General features: G+C 47.1%; 1 protein-coding gene across 2 annotated transcripts; it reads right to left on the bottom strand.

The window, feature by feature from the left end:
* Nucleotides 1-3,217: 3,217 nt before the first annotated feature.
* LOC102919975 (preferentially expressed antigen in melanoma-like protein 1) lies at nt 3,218-9,983 on the bottom strand. Of its 2 annotated transcripts, XM_076565624.1 has the most exons (5): nt 9,706-9,983; nt 6,676-6,996; nt 5,796-6,368; nt 4,195-4,942; nt 3,218-3,702 (listed from the first exon to the last, which is right to left on the bottom strand). In XM_076565624.1, the coding sequence occupies exons 2-4, from the start codon at nt 6,966-6,968 to the stop codon at nt 4,597-4,599; spliced, it is 1,212 nt and encodes a 403-aa protein (XP_076421739.1). In that variant the 5' UTR covers nt 6,969-6,996; nt 9,706-9,983; the 3' UTR covers nt 3,218-3,702; nt 4,195-4,596. The 2 variants fall into 2 exon arrangements, with proteins under 2 accessions (XP_076421739.1, XP_076421740.1); XM_076565625.1 differs by lacking the exon at nt 3,218-3,702 and having other exon boundaries at nt 4,751-4,883; nt 9,706-9,973.
* Nucleotides 9,984-16,803: the final 6,820 nt, after the last annotated feature.

The following is a 16,803-nucleotide window of genomic DNA, read 5'->3' as shown; positions in this document are numbered from 1 at the left end:
TCCTCACCTGAACTAGCATTTTTGAATTAGGCAGGAAAACTGTAAACTCATGTTAACCAGACAAAGAGACAGTCTGAAATGTAAAAACAGCAACAACCACAGCAAACTAAATAGTCAGTAAACTAAGAAAACAGCTGAGCCATCTCTCCAGCCTGACCCCAAAATAAGTTTAACTAAAACTCCTCAAGCTGAGCCAGCACTTGGGAGGCAGAAGCAGGCGGATCTCTGTGAGTTGAGGCTAGCCTGGTCTACAAAGTGAGTTCCAGGACAGGCTCCAAAGCTACATAGAGAAACAAAAACAATAAGCTACAAAAACAAACAAACAAACAAACAAACAAAAAATTCCTCAAGCTGGGCTTGGTGGGGCACGCCTTTAATCCCAGTAGCCAGGAGGCACAGAGGCAGGTGAAGCTGGAGGCCAGCCTGGTCTTCATAGAGAGTTCCAGGTCAGCCAAGGGTCTTATTAACTAAAACTCCCTTAGTCTCTTGGGCTTTTAGTACCAACACAGAAGGGAACAGGTAGAGTGCAGCAAGCTTTGAGGCCAGGTTGGGCTACACAGTGAATTCCTGTCCGTCCTGTTTGTCTGGTATTAAAACAAGGAAATAAACCGCAAAATGCCTGGGGCTGGCCTTTACTCCCAGCACTCAGGAGGCAGAGGCAAGTGGATCTCTGTGAGCTGGAGGCCAGCCTGGGCTACAGAGTGAGGTCCAGGACTACACAGAGCAGTGGTTCTCAACCTTCCTAAAGCTGTGAACCTTTAATACAGTTCATGTTGTGGTCACCCCCAACCATGAAGTTATTTTCATTGCTACACTACTTCATAACTGCCATCTTACTACTGTTATGAATTGTAATGTAAAAATTTGGGAGATGAGAGGGTTGCCAAAGAGGTCGAGACTCCTAAGTTGATAACTACTGACAGAGAGACCCTCGTAAAACCAAAAAATACCATGGGACATAAACCAAAGCACAATTCCAGATCTTTGATCGGTTAACACTGATAAGCTCATCTGTTTCAAGCCAGGAGGAGAGCTGCCACTCAAAACATAAACAATTGATCATTTGATATGAACCAAGACGTGCTGGCATATTACCCCTCCCCCCCTTTTTTTAATTCAACACAGGGTCTCTCTACATCTGCTATCCTGGAATTCACCAGGCTGACCTTGAACTCAGAGATCCGCCTGCCTCTGGGATCAAATGCATGCACCACCATGCTACTCACATTTTTAATTCTAACACTCACAAGAAAGAGGCAGGAACATGGCAAATTCCAGACAGGCTGAGCTACACAGCCAGTTCCAGGTTAGTATGAACAACATGTCATAGGCAAGACCCTGCCTCAAGAAATAAAACAAACAAAATACAACGAAGATATTTGAGACGAAAGCAAGCTGTATTTACAGGCAAAAAGCAATGTCTACGATCTACTGATCAGAAGGAAATCCGAATTCCTTATGCCATCTTGGGTCTCATATGACCAGTGGAGAGTGGCTAGCCTGGGTGAGACAGTGTCCTGATGGAAGTGAGTGACTTACCAGATGGAACACGGTGGCAGGGTTCTGGATCCCAGCAGGACAGGAGGGGACTCCAGCGCTCCAGGTGTCTTCTCTGGCTCCTTTGAGCTTCCGTTCACCTCTCCGCTCACATCTCCCCCTTGCTGCCCCACCTCCTAAACATAAGATGCCATCTGGTTGGACATCTGAGTCTCCCTCCAGTTCATCCTATTTAGATAGTGACTTAATTGTATATCCATGCAGCCAGGGCGGTAGTGGTGCACGACTTTAATCCCAGCACTTGGGAGGCAGAGGCAAGTGGATCTCTGTGAGTTCAAGGCCAGCCTGGTCTCCAGAGCGAGTTCCAGGATAGGCTCTAAAAGCTACACAGAGAAACTCTGTCTTAAAAAACAAAACAAAATGTATATCCATGCAAGAAAGAGGATAAACTGAGACTTGAAAGGCCAATTTATGGACTCACTTTACAGTGAGTTTTATTAATAAGTGATGTTACAGTTTTGAATATGCTACCCAAAAGGTTTAATCTGTTCGTTATACAGTCAGAAAAAGCAAAGTCTGAAAGTATTCCTTCCAGAGAGGGACCTCTGTCCATGCTAAAATTGCAACTGTATTCTGGAGTTAAAAGCTTTTTAATCCCAGCACTTGGGAGGCAGAGGCAGGCAGATCTCTGAGTTCCAGGCCAGCATGCTTACATATAGAGTTCCAGGACAGCCAGGGCTATGTAGAGAGACTCTGACTTAAGAAAAAGAAAACAAACACCTTAGCCAAAAAAAACTGTCAGAAGCCTGTAGTGGCCATACAGGAGACCGAGGCAGAATTGCTGGAGCTCACTGTGCCAGATGGGATCAACTCAGTAGAGGTCCTTCAGAGGGTGAAATCATAGGGCCCATGGGCAGACAGCATCATGGGAAGTGGATTGTGTCCAAGCCTTGAAAGCTCTTGAGAGGCCCGTCTGTGGCAATTTGGCGTGTTGGAAGGAAGCAAGGTGAGGAATATATCCTGAGCAGAATGGTGGCCACGACCTGGAACCCTTTCAGATTTAGCCCCATAGGGATGCTTCCCAGGCAACATTGAGTCCCAGAGTCTATTGCCCTTGAACCTACAAGAACACCATTTCTAACACAAGTGAACGTTGAGAGCAGGACCTAGAGATACAGGCTGTGATCTAGGAAGGAAGGAAGCTGAGGTAGGAAGATTACCAATTCGAGGCCTGCCTGAAATACAGGGTAAGTTCAGAATCTAGACTTGCTCTCAATGAAAGGTTGCTATAGCCTCAAGTAGTTGGAAAGAGTTCACCACTGTGCCTGGCTAACAACCACAAGATGGCTAGGTGGTTAAGAGTACTTATGTCCTTGCAGAGGATCTGGGTTTGATTCCCAGTACCCACACGGGGCTCACAACCACATGTAACTCCAGTTCCAGGGAATGACACCCTCTTCTGGCTTCCCGGGCACTGCATGCACATGGCACACATACAGACAAGCAGGTAAAACACTCATACATGCTTCGGCAGTGAGCATACTTCTTAGAAACAGTGCTGGGCAGGGGTGGTGCACACCTTTAATCCCAGCACTCAGGAGGCAGAGGCAGCAGATCTCTGAGTTTGAGGCCAGCCTGGGCTATAGAGCGAGTTCCAGGACAGGCTCCAAAGCTACAGAGAAATCCTGTCTCAAAAAAACCAAAAAAAGAAACAGTCATAGTCTTTAGAAAACATCAGAATTTATTGAATACCAATAAATCCACATACTACATCAATTTTGTTGTCTATAATCCACTACGTACTATGATTTCATGGGCTAGTCAGAGCCACTAACAATCCGACAATTTTCTGCAAATTTAATCACACAATCACTTCAGAGAATGCTATGTAGGCTGCAGTGTCACTTAGAAAGAGTGAACAGACTGGAGATGTCAGGCTTGCTGGAGCAGGCTTTAATCCCAGCACTGAGAGGCAGGGGCAGACCAGGGTGGTTGTCTGTGAATTGAGTCCAGCCTGGGTAAATACCAAGTTACAGGACTGCCAAAAGAGACAGTCTCAAAAACCAAAAGCAAACAATTAAAGAGGCAGGCTGTTGATGCAGAAGCTCAGTGGGTAGAATGTAGAATACTTGCCTGGCAAGCAAGAAGCTATGGGTTTGGGCCAGAGAGTTGGCTCAGTAGGTAGACTGCCAACCCAGTTCAATTCTCAGGTCCCAGCAAGAGAACCAACTGCTACAAGTGGTCCTGACCCACCCACCCCCAACACACACACACACACACACACACACACACACACACACACACACACTAGGTAAATAAACGGCTATGGGCTCCATCCCCTAAAAAGCATCAAACCAGATGTGACATTTACACTTGTACTCCCCGACAGTCAGGAGGCAGAGACTGTAAGGAACTGACGAAGCACCCAGCACACTAGGAATCAGGGCACAGGAACACAGCTCAGTGGTAGAGCTCTTCCTCACAGCATGTGAGGCCAAGTTCAATTCCCACCACTGAATTAAAAGAAGGCAGTCCTGCACATGAACACACACCTTTACTTAATCCAGGCGGGTTTAGTTGGTTCTCTTGCTGGGACCTGAGAATTGAAACAACGCTACTGTTGTTGACTGAGGGACAGAACAAGCCCCAGGATCAGTTAAAAGACAGAGAAGCAAGTCTGACTGTACAAGCCTAGACTCAGGTCGAAGAAGGTAGAGTCAGGACAACCGAAAGTCACAGGACCTTATTAGATCTGAAGGGGAAACCAGGTTAATCATCCTGCTGGGACTGATGGTCCCTGTGTAAAACCATGTGTTGTGTGTCCTCTCACCGAACACCTGTGTGTTGCCTTTTGCCTCCCAGTGTCCACAGAAGAGCCTGATATTTGCATCTCATTAAATACGCATCCAACAAGCCCCAACACATACGCACATCACGACTCACACCCTTCAAAGCAGGAGGCATAAAACAAAGGCATGCTCAGGCTGCCCAACAGTTCTCCCCACATCTCTAAACACAAGGCTGAATAGGCATCTCAAGGTTCTTGGTCACTGTGATCATCACAGCTCAGGATAAGGAATATCTGTGATCCTTGGTACCTCAGCCTGATCTCGTGATGTCAACTCCCTCAAGATCACACGAAAACAGATCGTTTCCATAGAAGTTAAGCCGGGTGAGCTGGGTACAGTTTCTCAGGACAGGCAGGATGGCTTTGAGTTGGGAGTCCATCAGCTGACAGTCCTCCAAGTCCAGGGTAATCAAAGTAGATGCAGTTTTGAGTAACAGAACTCGCAGGGGCTCTGGGCTGAAATTAGTCAGTATGGTCCATTTCAAAATCAGGTGTTTTAGCTGACTGGCACACAGGAACTCACACATATGGGTCCAGTCTGATTTTGAGAGAAAACACTTAGTCACCAACAGCGTCTCTAAGGGTGACTTTAGCCACCTAAAAGAAAACAAGAAGACAGTTCTGGGAATATGCAGGTGGTCCAAGATCTTTCTAATCACATGATGAAAGTCAGTAGCCACTCTGCTCCAAGATGAGAGTCTGCTCACTCAAATCTGTACTGAGGCCTATCTGTCACCATCGCTGCTGGATCAGCTCAATCCAAGACGGCAATTCCTTTCCACACACACAGCAAAGACCAATGTAGGCAAGAGCTGGCTACATGTGTGACAGGTTCACTGACCTGTCTCATCACAACCTGTTCCTGTTCACAATGCTTCACCCTGACCCTGACTCTCAACTCTGACATCCCATTTCCCACCTACTCACCCTCTCTGAAGTCAAAACGAAGCTGGATATGGTGGTACACACCTGTGATACTACCAGGGAGCTGAGACAAGAGGAGGAGGACACGCCAATTTTATTCCCAATCTGGACTACACACGATGACATCTCAAAAACCAGCCTGTCCTTGATGGGGAACTGGAGGCAAGTCGAGCAGAGCTGTGCTTCTGCCAGCATGGTCCTCCCCTCTAACAATGTCCTCTTTTTCCTTTACATCAGAACCCATTCGTACTAGATCTCCTTTCTGAGGAGGCTTCCCAGCCTCCTCATTTCTGAGGAAGTTTCCCTTTTGAAACCAACCCCAGCTTGGCCCTACTCCTCTGTATTAGTGGTTATGTGAGGCCCCTCTCCAGGACAGCAGATGCAAAACAATGCCCCGATATTCTAATGGTTTGGCAATGTTAATCTGCCAGTGGGTGCAGACAGCAGGGTGGCCGGCCAGCCACTAACGTCTAAAGGAACAAGGCTTTGCTTTATTCTGATGAGAAACCTGACCACCCCTCCTTACCAGAATAGCTCGTCCAGGTGACCCTGTAGGAAGAAAACATTATGCAGATGCAGGCTCCGGAGGTGCGTCAGGTTGACAAACTGAGAGGTGAACTGGGTGATGATCCGTTGTTTCTCCACTGGGGTGAGAAAGAAGAAGCCGGACCCCCCGAGGTGGCAGAGAAGAAGACTGCGCAGGTGCCTCATGCGGCCCAGGTAAGGGGAGAAGCTAAACAGGCAGGTAGTATTATTCATGTCGTACAAACTCAGTTTCTGGATAGAGTCCAGATCCAATATCTCCAAGACTTCTCTGTGGTACTTAGCAGACATAGACCAGATCTGTAGGTGGCCACAGCACAGACTCATCAGACCTTTCCTCCGACCCACCCACTTAACAACGAAGGACTCTATGGTGTCTACTGCGTCACTCTTGAGGACCAGGTCTATCACCACCTTCACCAGCGGCTTCACCTCCGTTCCCGAGTGATCCACCCCTGCTGGATTCTCACTCCAGTCACTAGTCATGAACACAGACCACTTGTCCCATATCTTCAAAGGCATAAACCGTAAATCCAGCACTTTCAGTCTGCACCTGCTGTGGGTAAAACCGGGAAGAGTCTCGGCATAAAGGCAGTAACCACTGTCCTATCCCCATGCCCTTCTCCTTGAATCCAGCCCAGTCCCACTTCTAGTAACTGGGAAGCAGGGACAGAGTCTTTCAGCCATTGCCAATTCATGAGTCCTGCATCTGCCACAGCCCTGTCCCAGATGGCTCAGCGATGGCCAAAGCCTCTGTAGCGCTCCAAGCTGTACGTCCAAAAGCGTCTGCCCATCCAGTGTCTACCCGCTCTCCCCCATGCTTGTTTATTTCCCAAGGCCTTCTTTCTTTGGGTCTCACTCACCTGTGAAAAACCTTCTGGAAAAGCAGGTCATCAAGCTCAAACAGGATAATCTCTAAGATTTCCTTGTAGGCTCTGTTCCTCATGATCATGGCTCCCAGTGGGAGGCAGGGGAAGGGCCAGACCCTCACCATTGCCATCATGATGCTAATGCATCTCCTTATGCAGGCCTTTTTGAACAGTGATGGGAAGAAACATGAGGGCACACGATCCAGATCAGAGATAGCCAAGACCGGGTCCCTCAGGAAGCTATCCTCTGCCAGCTCCTGGAGTGTAGGTAGGGACTTGCAGCTCATCCTGATGGATCTTCAAGGAAGAAAGTTCCTGGGGCAACATTTAAAAAGACGTCCTTTCATGTAAGCGCTGAGGCACTTTTCTCACCCACCACAGGACGGACTCAGGACCACAGTCACTGCTGTGAGAGTCGTAGAGATCTGTTTAGCTCACTCCACTCAGTACTCCCCTGACCACAAAGCCATCCAACTTCCTGCTGGCCCCAGAGTATGGTCTCTCAAGTATCCATGGCCACAGTTCACCTCACTACCATTCACTTCCAGTTCGGGCACTGGGTTCCATTCCCAGTAGGAAATGAGTCCCATGCACTCTAGAAACCAAACTCCAGCTCCCTGGGGAAACATGTCTCATTCAATACCCTGTTATGGCTGGGAGTCGGGGCACACAGCTGGCATCCCAGCATTCAGGGGGCAGAGATTTACCTTCAGTTAGAGGCCAGCTTTGGGGGGCCGGGGGGTTGGGGGCCGGCGAGGAGAGGGAGTAACAACAACTATTAGAAAGAAGTAGCGGTGGTAGTGGTGTGGTGAGAGCTGAGGGTGGTGATAGGCCTGTAATCTCAGCATCTGGAATGTAGAAGAATCAGGGCTTGGAGGCCAGCCTCAGCTACATAGCAAATTAGATGGTAGCCTGGGTCACATCAGACCCTATCTTAAACAAGAAATTAGAATACTATGTCTGCAAGCCGGAGAGTTCTTAGACTATAATTTAAGGACATACGAAATAAGAAGCCGAGTACTCTAGAGTCAGAGGGATCTCCTGAGTTTGAGGCCAACTAGGGCTACACAGTGACATTTTGTCTCAATAAATAAATAAATAGAGAAAGAAAGGAAGAAAGGAAGGGAGGGAGGGAGGGAGGGAGGGAGGGAGGAAGGAAGGAAGGAAGGAAGGAAGGAAGGAAGGAAGGAAGGAAGGAAGGAAGGAAGGAAGAAAGAAAGAAAGAAAGAAGTACCTTTCTTACCTCAGCTCCTAAATAGACAACATTATGAATCCATCCCCAGTGTCAGGCACAATGAAGAGGAAGTTTCCCCTTCTCTGGTGCCTGTGCTCAGACACCGAGTGGTCTGCTGGCACTGAGTGATGCAGCCTGAGAATCACTTACCCCCACTGCCAACAGTTTTCTAAAACAACTCCCGCACCCATGCTGGCAGTTGGATAGCTAAGGTAACATCCGAAGTTTTGTTTCTGTTTGAGACAAGGTTCCCCTGTTTGTAGCCTTGGCTGCCCTCAACTCACCGTGTGGGCTGGACGCCTGGCTCAGTGGTTAAGAGGACATGCTCTTTTTTTTTTAAAGATTTATTTATTTATTATGTACACAGAAGAGGGCACCAGATCTCATTACAGATGGTTTTGAGCCACCATGTGGTTGCTGGGAATTGAACTCAGGACCTCTGGAAGAACAGTCAGTGCTCTTAACCTCTAAGCCATCTCTCCAGCCCTGAGAACATGTTCTTGCAAAGGACCTGGGTCCAGTTTCTCAGTCCCCACCTGATAGCTCACAACCATCCGTTACTCCAGTTCCAGAAGAGCCCACTTCAGAGCACCAAACACTCATATGGTGCCCATAAAAACATGCAGGCAAAACATGCACACATAAAATGGATGTCTTTTTAAAAAAAATTCACTCTGTAGACCAGGCTGGCCTCCAATCCACAGAGATCCACCTGACTCTCTGCCTGAGTACTGAGATCAAAGGTGTGCATCACCAAGCCTGGCCAGCAACTTTTTTTTTTTTAAAGATAGGGTTTTTTTTTTTTTTTTCGAGACAGGGTTTCTCTGTGTAGCTTTGCGCCTTTCCTGGGACTCACTTGGTAGCCCAGGCTGGCCTCGAACTCACAGAGATCCTCCTGGTTCTGCCTCCCGAGTGCTGGGATTAAAGGCGTGCACCACCACCGCCAGGCAAAGATACGGGTTTTTACTATGTAGCCTCGGGGCCCTGAAACTCAGCTATCCAACTGCCTGCGGAATTAAAGGGCATATTTTGATCCAAACTGTTAATTGCTTTATTTACCATATTATACATGAGATGGCAAGCCTCCTACCTTCAAGGGCTAGGAAGGCAGGCAGGCACTAACAGCCAAACTGAATTTTTATTAAAATATCTGAGCAGGCATGTTTATATTATTTTTGTGGTTCTGAGAACTGAACCTGAGTGTCATACATGTCAGGGCATTTTTACTAGTGAGCTGCATCTGCAAACTCCCAATTAAATATTTTTTTTCCCATTCATTTATTTACTTACTTACTGATTCTTTGCCACAGGGTTTCTCTGCTAACAGCCCTGCTAACTGAGCCTTTTTAGTGTTGAGCTGTATCACCAAGCTCTCAATTAAATAAATATTGATGGATGGATGGATGGACTGATTGGTTCTTTGAGACAGGGTTTCTTTGTGTAATAGCCCTGGATAACTTGGAATTCACTTTGTACATCAGGCTGGCCTCAAACTCAGAGATCAGCCTGCTTCTGCCTCCGGAGTGCTGGAATGAAAGGTGTGTGCCACCACTCCGGGGATCAGAAGTTCAAGTCATTCCTCAGTATATAGGTTCAATGACTCAGCATTTAATCCTAGCATTCCGGAGAATTACGCCTGCCTTGATAGGCAAGTCTCCAGTGGGCATCTAGATTAACACGGAATGATTCAGGCTCAATCCTCCCGCCTCGGCTTCAGGGAGTGGGTGAAATTATCGTCTGCTACCACTAAGGTCTTGACGGGGTAATTAAGGAACAAGGTGACGACATACCAGAGATGTGCAGCGCAGAGATGTCTCCTAACCGCAGCAGGACCAAGATGTGACTCCTGGCTGGAGGACTCTTGTCTTCTTCTTCGGTTCCTCTGTTGCCCTGCCCGGCCTGGAACTCAGAACCAGGCTCGCTTCAAACTCCTGGGGACCTGCTTGCACGCCTCTGGCCCACTACCGGCTGCTGAAGCTTTTTTTTTTTCCCTCGAGACCGCGTTTCTTGTGCAGCTTTGCTGAAGCCTTTACAGGAACTTTCTACTTCCACACCCCCAAGCAAGCTCAGACCTCAATACAAACCGCCACCTGATTGGATGTTTCAGTCTCCACCCACTTTGTTTTTCTCCAATTGATTCTAGAGCCGGATGTGACGGAAAACCCTTTTAACACCAGCGCTCATGAGGTTGAGGCAGGTATGTCATCTCTCTGACTTTGACCCCAGCCTATTCTAACTAAACATTGACTTCCAGGCTCCAGCCAGGACTACTTGATAAAAGTCTGCTTTTTTTTTTTTTTTTTTTTTTTTTTTTTTTTTTTGGTTTTTTGAGACACGGTTTCTCTGTGTAGTTTTGGTGCCTGTCCTGGATCTCGCTCTGTAGACCAGGCTGGCTTCAAACTCACAGAGATCTTCCTAGCTCTGCCTCCCGAGTGCTGGGATCAAAGGCGTGCGCGGCCACTGCCGCCGCCGCCGCCGCTGCCGCCGCCGCCACCCGACTAAACTCTGTCTTAAAAAAAAAAAAAATTCCAGGAAAGGCGCAAAACTATACAGAGAAACCCTGTCTCGAAAAAGAAAAAAAAAAAAAAAGCGGGGTAGGGTGTGGGGCGTTTACCCACCAACCCCACAGTTCCCCAGAGTTTTCTTGAGTGCGAGCAGCAGGAAATATTAGATAGAAGGATTTATAGCGGAGAGTCTTGCGGAGATAAACAGACAGAAAATAAAGGCTAGCCTCGAGAGGGCCTGGAACCTATTCCAACGGGCCCTGACTGTCTCTGCCCCAGGGTTTTTATAGAGACGCCAAAGGGTGGAGCAAAAGACCTCCTCCCCCAGCACAGCCAAGTGCAGACCATCTCAGACCCCTGCACTCCTGATCACTCTCTATGTGGACCTGCTGGGTAAAGCCACGAGGAACCCGAGAATGGGCTCCCACAGTAGGGCAGTGCCCATCTTTAATTCCAACACTCAAGAGGAAGAGGCAGGAGGATCATGGTGAGTGTGAGGCAGTCTCGGTATACACAGTAAGCTCCCAGACAACAGCTCTGTCTCTCTCTCTGCCTCTCTGCACCCCCACCCCCAGACAGTGTTTGAATCTGATCTGTGTTCCCCAAAGGTAAAAAATTAAGATGGGGTTAAAGTCAAGGCTCATTCAGCGATTCACTCCACATATTTTTCAATATGTGAGTGGCAAAGAAAGATAGCAAAAGTTTATTCTGTTTCTCATTAGAAAAAGAAAAAGCAGCAGGCATAGTGTCAGAGCACTTTTATACATGGAGGGAGGAGAATCCAGGACAGATCAAGCTACAAAAGACAGTCCAACTTGGGCTACATGAGACCCAGTCTCAGAAATAACTGATGCACCTGATGTCATTCTTACAAGATTCTTTAGCCACTAAAAACCAATAAAGATAATCCACAGTGAAGTAGCCTGAGGAGGACAGCCAGATCCTGTCCACAGAGAACATTAGCAACTCTTGTATCCAGCATCATTGCGGTTTTTCTCTTTTATTTTGTCCTACTGAGACAAGGCTTTGGTATAAGTCATCCAGGTTGGTCTGGAACTTGCTATGTAGACCAGGCTGGCCCTGAGAGGTGATCCTACTGTCTCAGCCTGTCCAAAGCTGGTTCACAGAAGAGAGACAGCACACACAGCTGGCAAGCCAGGTTCAGGACTCATGCTTCACCACGCCTGGTTTTTTAGATGCTAGGTGTCAAACTCAGCACTTCCTGATGCTAGGTGTGCTTCCTACTAACTGAGGTACACCCTCAGCCTCAGAATGTGGGGGTTTATAGAGGGACAGAGATGTAGGGTGAAATCTGCCCAGAGCAGAGATTAGAAACCTTAGAAGCTGTGAAAGGACAGTTTAAACCCAACATGATCCTTGCAGGAGATACAGCCTTCGTTTCCCCAAAAGGTTGGGGGCGGGGGGAGTGTCACATGCAATCAACTCAATCACAGACTTGAGGGGAGGAAAATCCAGACTGGGATCGAGGCTAGAGAGCAGCACTGGGGACCTGACCTGGTGGATCAGATGTGTCCAAGTCTTAAAGCCACTGAGGGAACAAGCCAAGCCTCCCTGGAATAATGGTGAAGCTGAGACAGCAGGGTCTGTGTCCCTGCACCCCTTCAGTTCCATGGTGCTGATCACCTCGAGTCTCTGTCTTCACAGTCAGGGCTCTTCCCAGGCAACCCTGAACCCAAGTCAGCATCCTCAAACCTTTGAGATACAAGAGCCCCGTCAGAGGCACACAGAATCTTAGAGTGTTGGCGTGTGTGTGTGTGGGGGGGGGGGGGGGGGGGAGGAGCAATTCAAGAATCAGGAAAGACATACATACGGGGGAATTCAAAAGCAAAGTCAGTAAAGTATTGGGGTTGAGGTGCAGCTGAAAGCCTTGCTTTGAGTTCCCCAGTGAGCAACTGGAGTGTGCCTTAACGGTGGAGACTTTAGGTGGATCCATAGAACTACAAAGAAGGAGGGAGGGAGGGAGAGAGGAAGGGAGGGAGGGAGGGAGGGCGGGGGGAGAGATGAATACAGGACCTAGAGTTACAAAGGTGCTTTTTAAAATTATTATTACCTTGTTGGAAAGTCCCTAGTCACAGTTCCAAGTTAGTTGGCTGATGTGAGGTTTTTGCCTCAGATATCAGCCTTATCAGAAATGACCATATTCAATTTCAGGAGTGCTTAGTTTAAAGTGACTTTTAAGGCCTAATTGTTGCTTTATGTTAAGGATTCTCTTCTTTGCAGTAGGGTACCAATGAGACAGGGTCTCACTGTGTCACTGTGTGACCCTGGCTTGATTGGAACTAGCTATGGAGTCCAGGCTGACCTCCAATTGACAGGAACCAGTCCCCCAGCTGAGTGTTGACACCATCTGAGAAATCGGAATCAAGAAAGAGCTATCATGCCGGGCAGTGGTGGTGCACACCTTTAATCCCAGCACTCAGGAGGCAGAGGCAGGCGGATCTCTGTGAGTTCGAGGCCAGCCTGGGCTACCAAGTGAGTTCCAGGAAAGGTGCAAAGCTACACAGAGAAACCCTGTCTCGAAAAACCAAAAAAAAAAAAAAAAAAAGAAAGAAAGAAAGAGCTATCAATCTGTCAATCCTGTCTGTGCCCAGGGCCGGGTGAGGTTTCCCGTGAATGTCTCCATATCTGGTCTGAATATTTACTTTAGTGTCTCTAGTATCCCAAACTGGCCTTGAACTACTGATCCTGCACTGAGATTATTCAGGCATGCACTGACACATCCAATCTTATCCTTCCTTCCTTCCTTCCTTCCTTCCTTCCTTCCTTCCTTCCTTCCTTCCTTCCTTCTTTCCTTCCTTCCTTCCAACAACTCATCTTTAATATCAGTTTGTTTGTTTCTACAGACAGGGTTTCTCTGTGGAGCCCTGGCTGTCCTGGAACTTGCTCTATAGACCAGGCTGGCCTCAAACTCAGAGATTAGCCTGCCACTGCTTCCAGAGTGATAGGATTAAATATGTGCACAACCACAGCCCAAGTATGGAGTTGAGTTTTCTGGTTTTTATATCAATTTGTCACCTACGTCATCAAGAGTTAGTTGATCCTTTTAGGATGCTTATTTGTTGGTTTGTTTTGTTTTGTTTTTAGACGAGGTCTCCCTATATAGTCCTGGCTGTTCTGGAATTCATTATGTAGACCAGACTGGCCTTGAACTCATAGAGATCCACCTGCCTCTGCCTCCTGAGAGCTGCAATTAAAGATTTGCACCACCTCACCCACCTTCGACTTGGTTTTTAAACATAGCACATCTGAAGCAATGGCCACCATCCTCGGGCTTCATAAAAAACAAAAACAAAAACAAAAACAACCCCCCCCCAAAAAAACCGGTACTAATATATTTCATCGTGAAATATGCATACAAATGGCTTGTATATTCACAAGTCTATAACTACATACACAGTTAGAAAAAAACAATAGTACAATGGAGGCCGATATGCCTACCCACCCCCATCCCAGGGATACCGTGTCCCAACCTGCTTTTGCTCCCATCCCCCTGTTTTTTCTAACCCATTATAAAAATGGCCAAGAGACATTCAATTGAATTAAGGGTGGAAAATCCACCAGGAATAAAAGACAGATTTAACATCTAAAAACCACTGTTAGGCACTCAGGTGTAGTGGTACACAGCAATAATAATCCTATGCAGTTCCAAGGTAAGGGAGGCTTTTGGAGGCCCCTGGCTACATAGCTGACTTTGTCTCCTAAAAAGGGGGGGGGGGGAGGGGGGGATGGGAGTATAGTTCAGTGGTGGAGTGCTTGTATAGCATGCAGAAGACTCTGGTTCAATTCCTAACACCAACAACAACAACAAACAGCTGGACTTGATTAGGACAGCAGTGGCGCACACCTCTAATCCCAGCACTCAGGAGGCAGGAGAATCTCTGTGAGTTCAAGGCCAGCCTGGTCTACAGAGCAAGTTCCACGACAGCCAGGACTACACAAAGAAACCCTGTCTTGAAAGAAAGAAAAGAAAAGCTGGACTTGATTAGTTGATACTAGACACTGGATCAGACCTGCAGTTCCAGCACTTAGGAAGTTTATTAAATAATAAAAAGAGAAAGAGAGAATGTAAAACGTCATCAAATCAAGTCCTCAAGTCATCCAGCAGAAATGCACTGGGGAAACCTCTTTGAGGCAGCCAGCTGGGGTCCCCAACTGAGAGAGTCCCAGGCAGAGAAAACCATTCACTCGGGTGAGTGAGGCTTATAAGTAAAACAACGTATAGCAACAGAGATGACGTCATCACGTCAGGCCCTCCGGATATCCAGCAGTTTCAGTCAGGTAAGTGGAGGCAACCAGATGGAGTTTCCAGTGGTTTTCCCTCCATGGATGAAGTTCTCTTTCCCAGTCCAGGCATGTTTACATGGAACAAACCATGGCAAGGTCTGCTGGGAATGGTTTCCTCTTGAGTTGCTCCCAAAGACTTCATGTTTTTACTTGGGATATTTTGCTATTCTCTTCCTTCATGTCAGAATTGTGGGGGAGGAGGGATGTCCTGGCCAGCCCATCCCCAGACCTTCAAGGATACTTTGAGACAAATGTGTGTATCTGGAATGGGGAGTGGAGGGTGAGCAATCCCACTTTCAGAGCCAGCTCCCCAGTGAGCTTAAACAACACGTGATAATTTATCAATATAATGTGTACTACATTCCACTACCCTTTCTTCAAATTTATTTTATGTGTGTGCCCATATGTCTGTGTACTACCAGTGTACAGGATCCTCAGAGGTCAGAAGATGGGTCAGATGCCCTGGAATTAGAGTCATGGAGGTTGGGAGATACTAGGTGGGTGCTGAGAACTGAACTTGAGTCCTCTGCCATGAGTGCTTTTTATAGCTGAGTCGTCTCTCTGGGCCCCTCCAATACCCTTTTTGTTTCCTTCCACTTTCCAAATAGTCTCTCTACTTCAATGTCTTTGGGAGGGGGAACCCAGTGAGTGTCTTTAGGGTTACTTGCTGGAGCATGGATGAGAAGCTATTTACAGGAACATGGGTTGCCTTACCAGTGAATAACACCACTGAAGAAATGTTCTTAGCAACCATTATTACAACATAATAATACCATTATAGGCATTATTACTGCCTATAGATTCTTGGGGGGGTGGGGCTTCCCCATCTCCATTCACATCTGTCAGACTTGGACAGCAATGACACCTTATGATACATAGTTTGGTAAAACAGCAGAGAATAGGTTGGGTACCGCCTCCTCGTAGTGCTTCAAATTTACACAGGCATTACCAACTGAGGATTGTGAGACAGGACTTGCCCTGGGGAGATGCAACACATACATCTATCTACCCATCCCAGATAGGCAGCCAACTTGGTGGATCAAAATGTTTTATTGGAGTTTACAGAAATATGGGTAACAATGTGTTTCACTGGGGTTAGTTACAGGAATATGGGTAAGAGGCTGCTTGCAGGAGCAGAAATGACTCAAAGACAGCTACATCACCAAAGTCAATCGCAGTATGAATGACAGCTCACGGAAGCTGGAAACTGGAGTGCACTGCATAGCCTGTAGGCAGCTCAACAGGTTGGATATGTCCTTTGCAGGTGTCTCAGTTGGCCTGGGTCTCTTCCAGGCAGCACAGCTGGTTTCTGCTTCTTCCAGACTGTTTGGCTGGTATGAGAGTCTTGCAGAAGTCTCTATTGTTTACTCTTGGGAGGGAGGGGCCTAGTGAATCTTGTCAGTTTCAGCAACTTCCTGAAGCTATTTAGAGTTTTTTGCTTTTTGTCTTAAGAAACTTCCTTGCAAGATGGAGTATTCCAATCTGGGAGGAAACTGCTACATGATACTAATCTGAACAGCTGGATTCCAAAGTTCTGTTCTCATGTTAAAAAATATTTGTTTTTGTTTTCTGTGTGTAAACATATGTGCCTGGTGCTCATAGAGGCCAGAAGAGGGCATCAGATCCTTTGAAACTAGAGTTACAGATAGTTGTGAATCACCATCCGGGTGCTGGAGAGATAGCTCAGAGGTTAAGAGCACTGGCTGCTCTTCCAGAGGTCCTGAGTTCAATTCCCAACAACCACATGGTGGCTCACAATCATCTGGTGCCCTCTTGTATGCTGGAATACATGCAGCCAGAGTGCTGTATACATAATAATAATAAACTAAATAAGTAAATACATCTTTAAAAAAAGAAAAGAAAGTGTTCATCGACCAGATATGGAAAGCCAGGAGGAAAACCTTAAAAAAAAAAACAAAAAAAAAAAACCTACCTCTCCAACACCCAGTTCCGTTCTTGACTTCATCTGCTTCAGCCAGTGTACCCTCTGCTTTCTGGAAAACCAGGAGCAACATCTCCATCACTGACACTTCACTGACACTTCATCCCACTCTGCAATCCAGACTGGCCAGGATTCCA

Source organism: Peromyscus maniculatus, chromosome 2, assembly GCF_049852395.1.
Source record: "Peromyscus maniculatus bairdii isolate BWxNUB_F1_BW_parent chromosome 2, HU_Pman_BW_mat_3.1, whole genome shotgun sequence".
Classification (NCBI taxonomy): Eukaryota; Metazoa; Chordata; class Mammalia; order Rodentia; family Cricetidae; genus Peromyscus; species Peromyscus maniculatus.
This window is presented reverse-complemented; position numbering and strand designations above follow the sequence as displayed.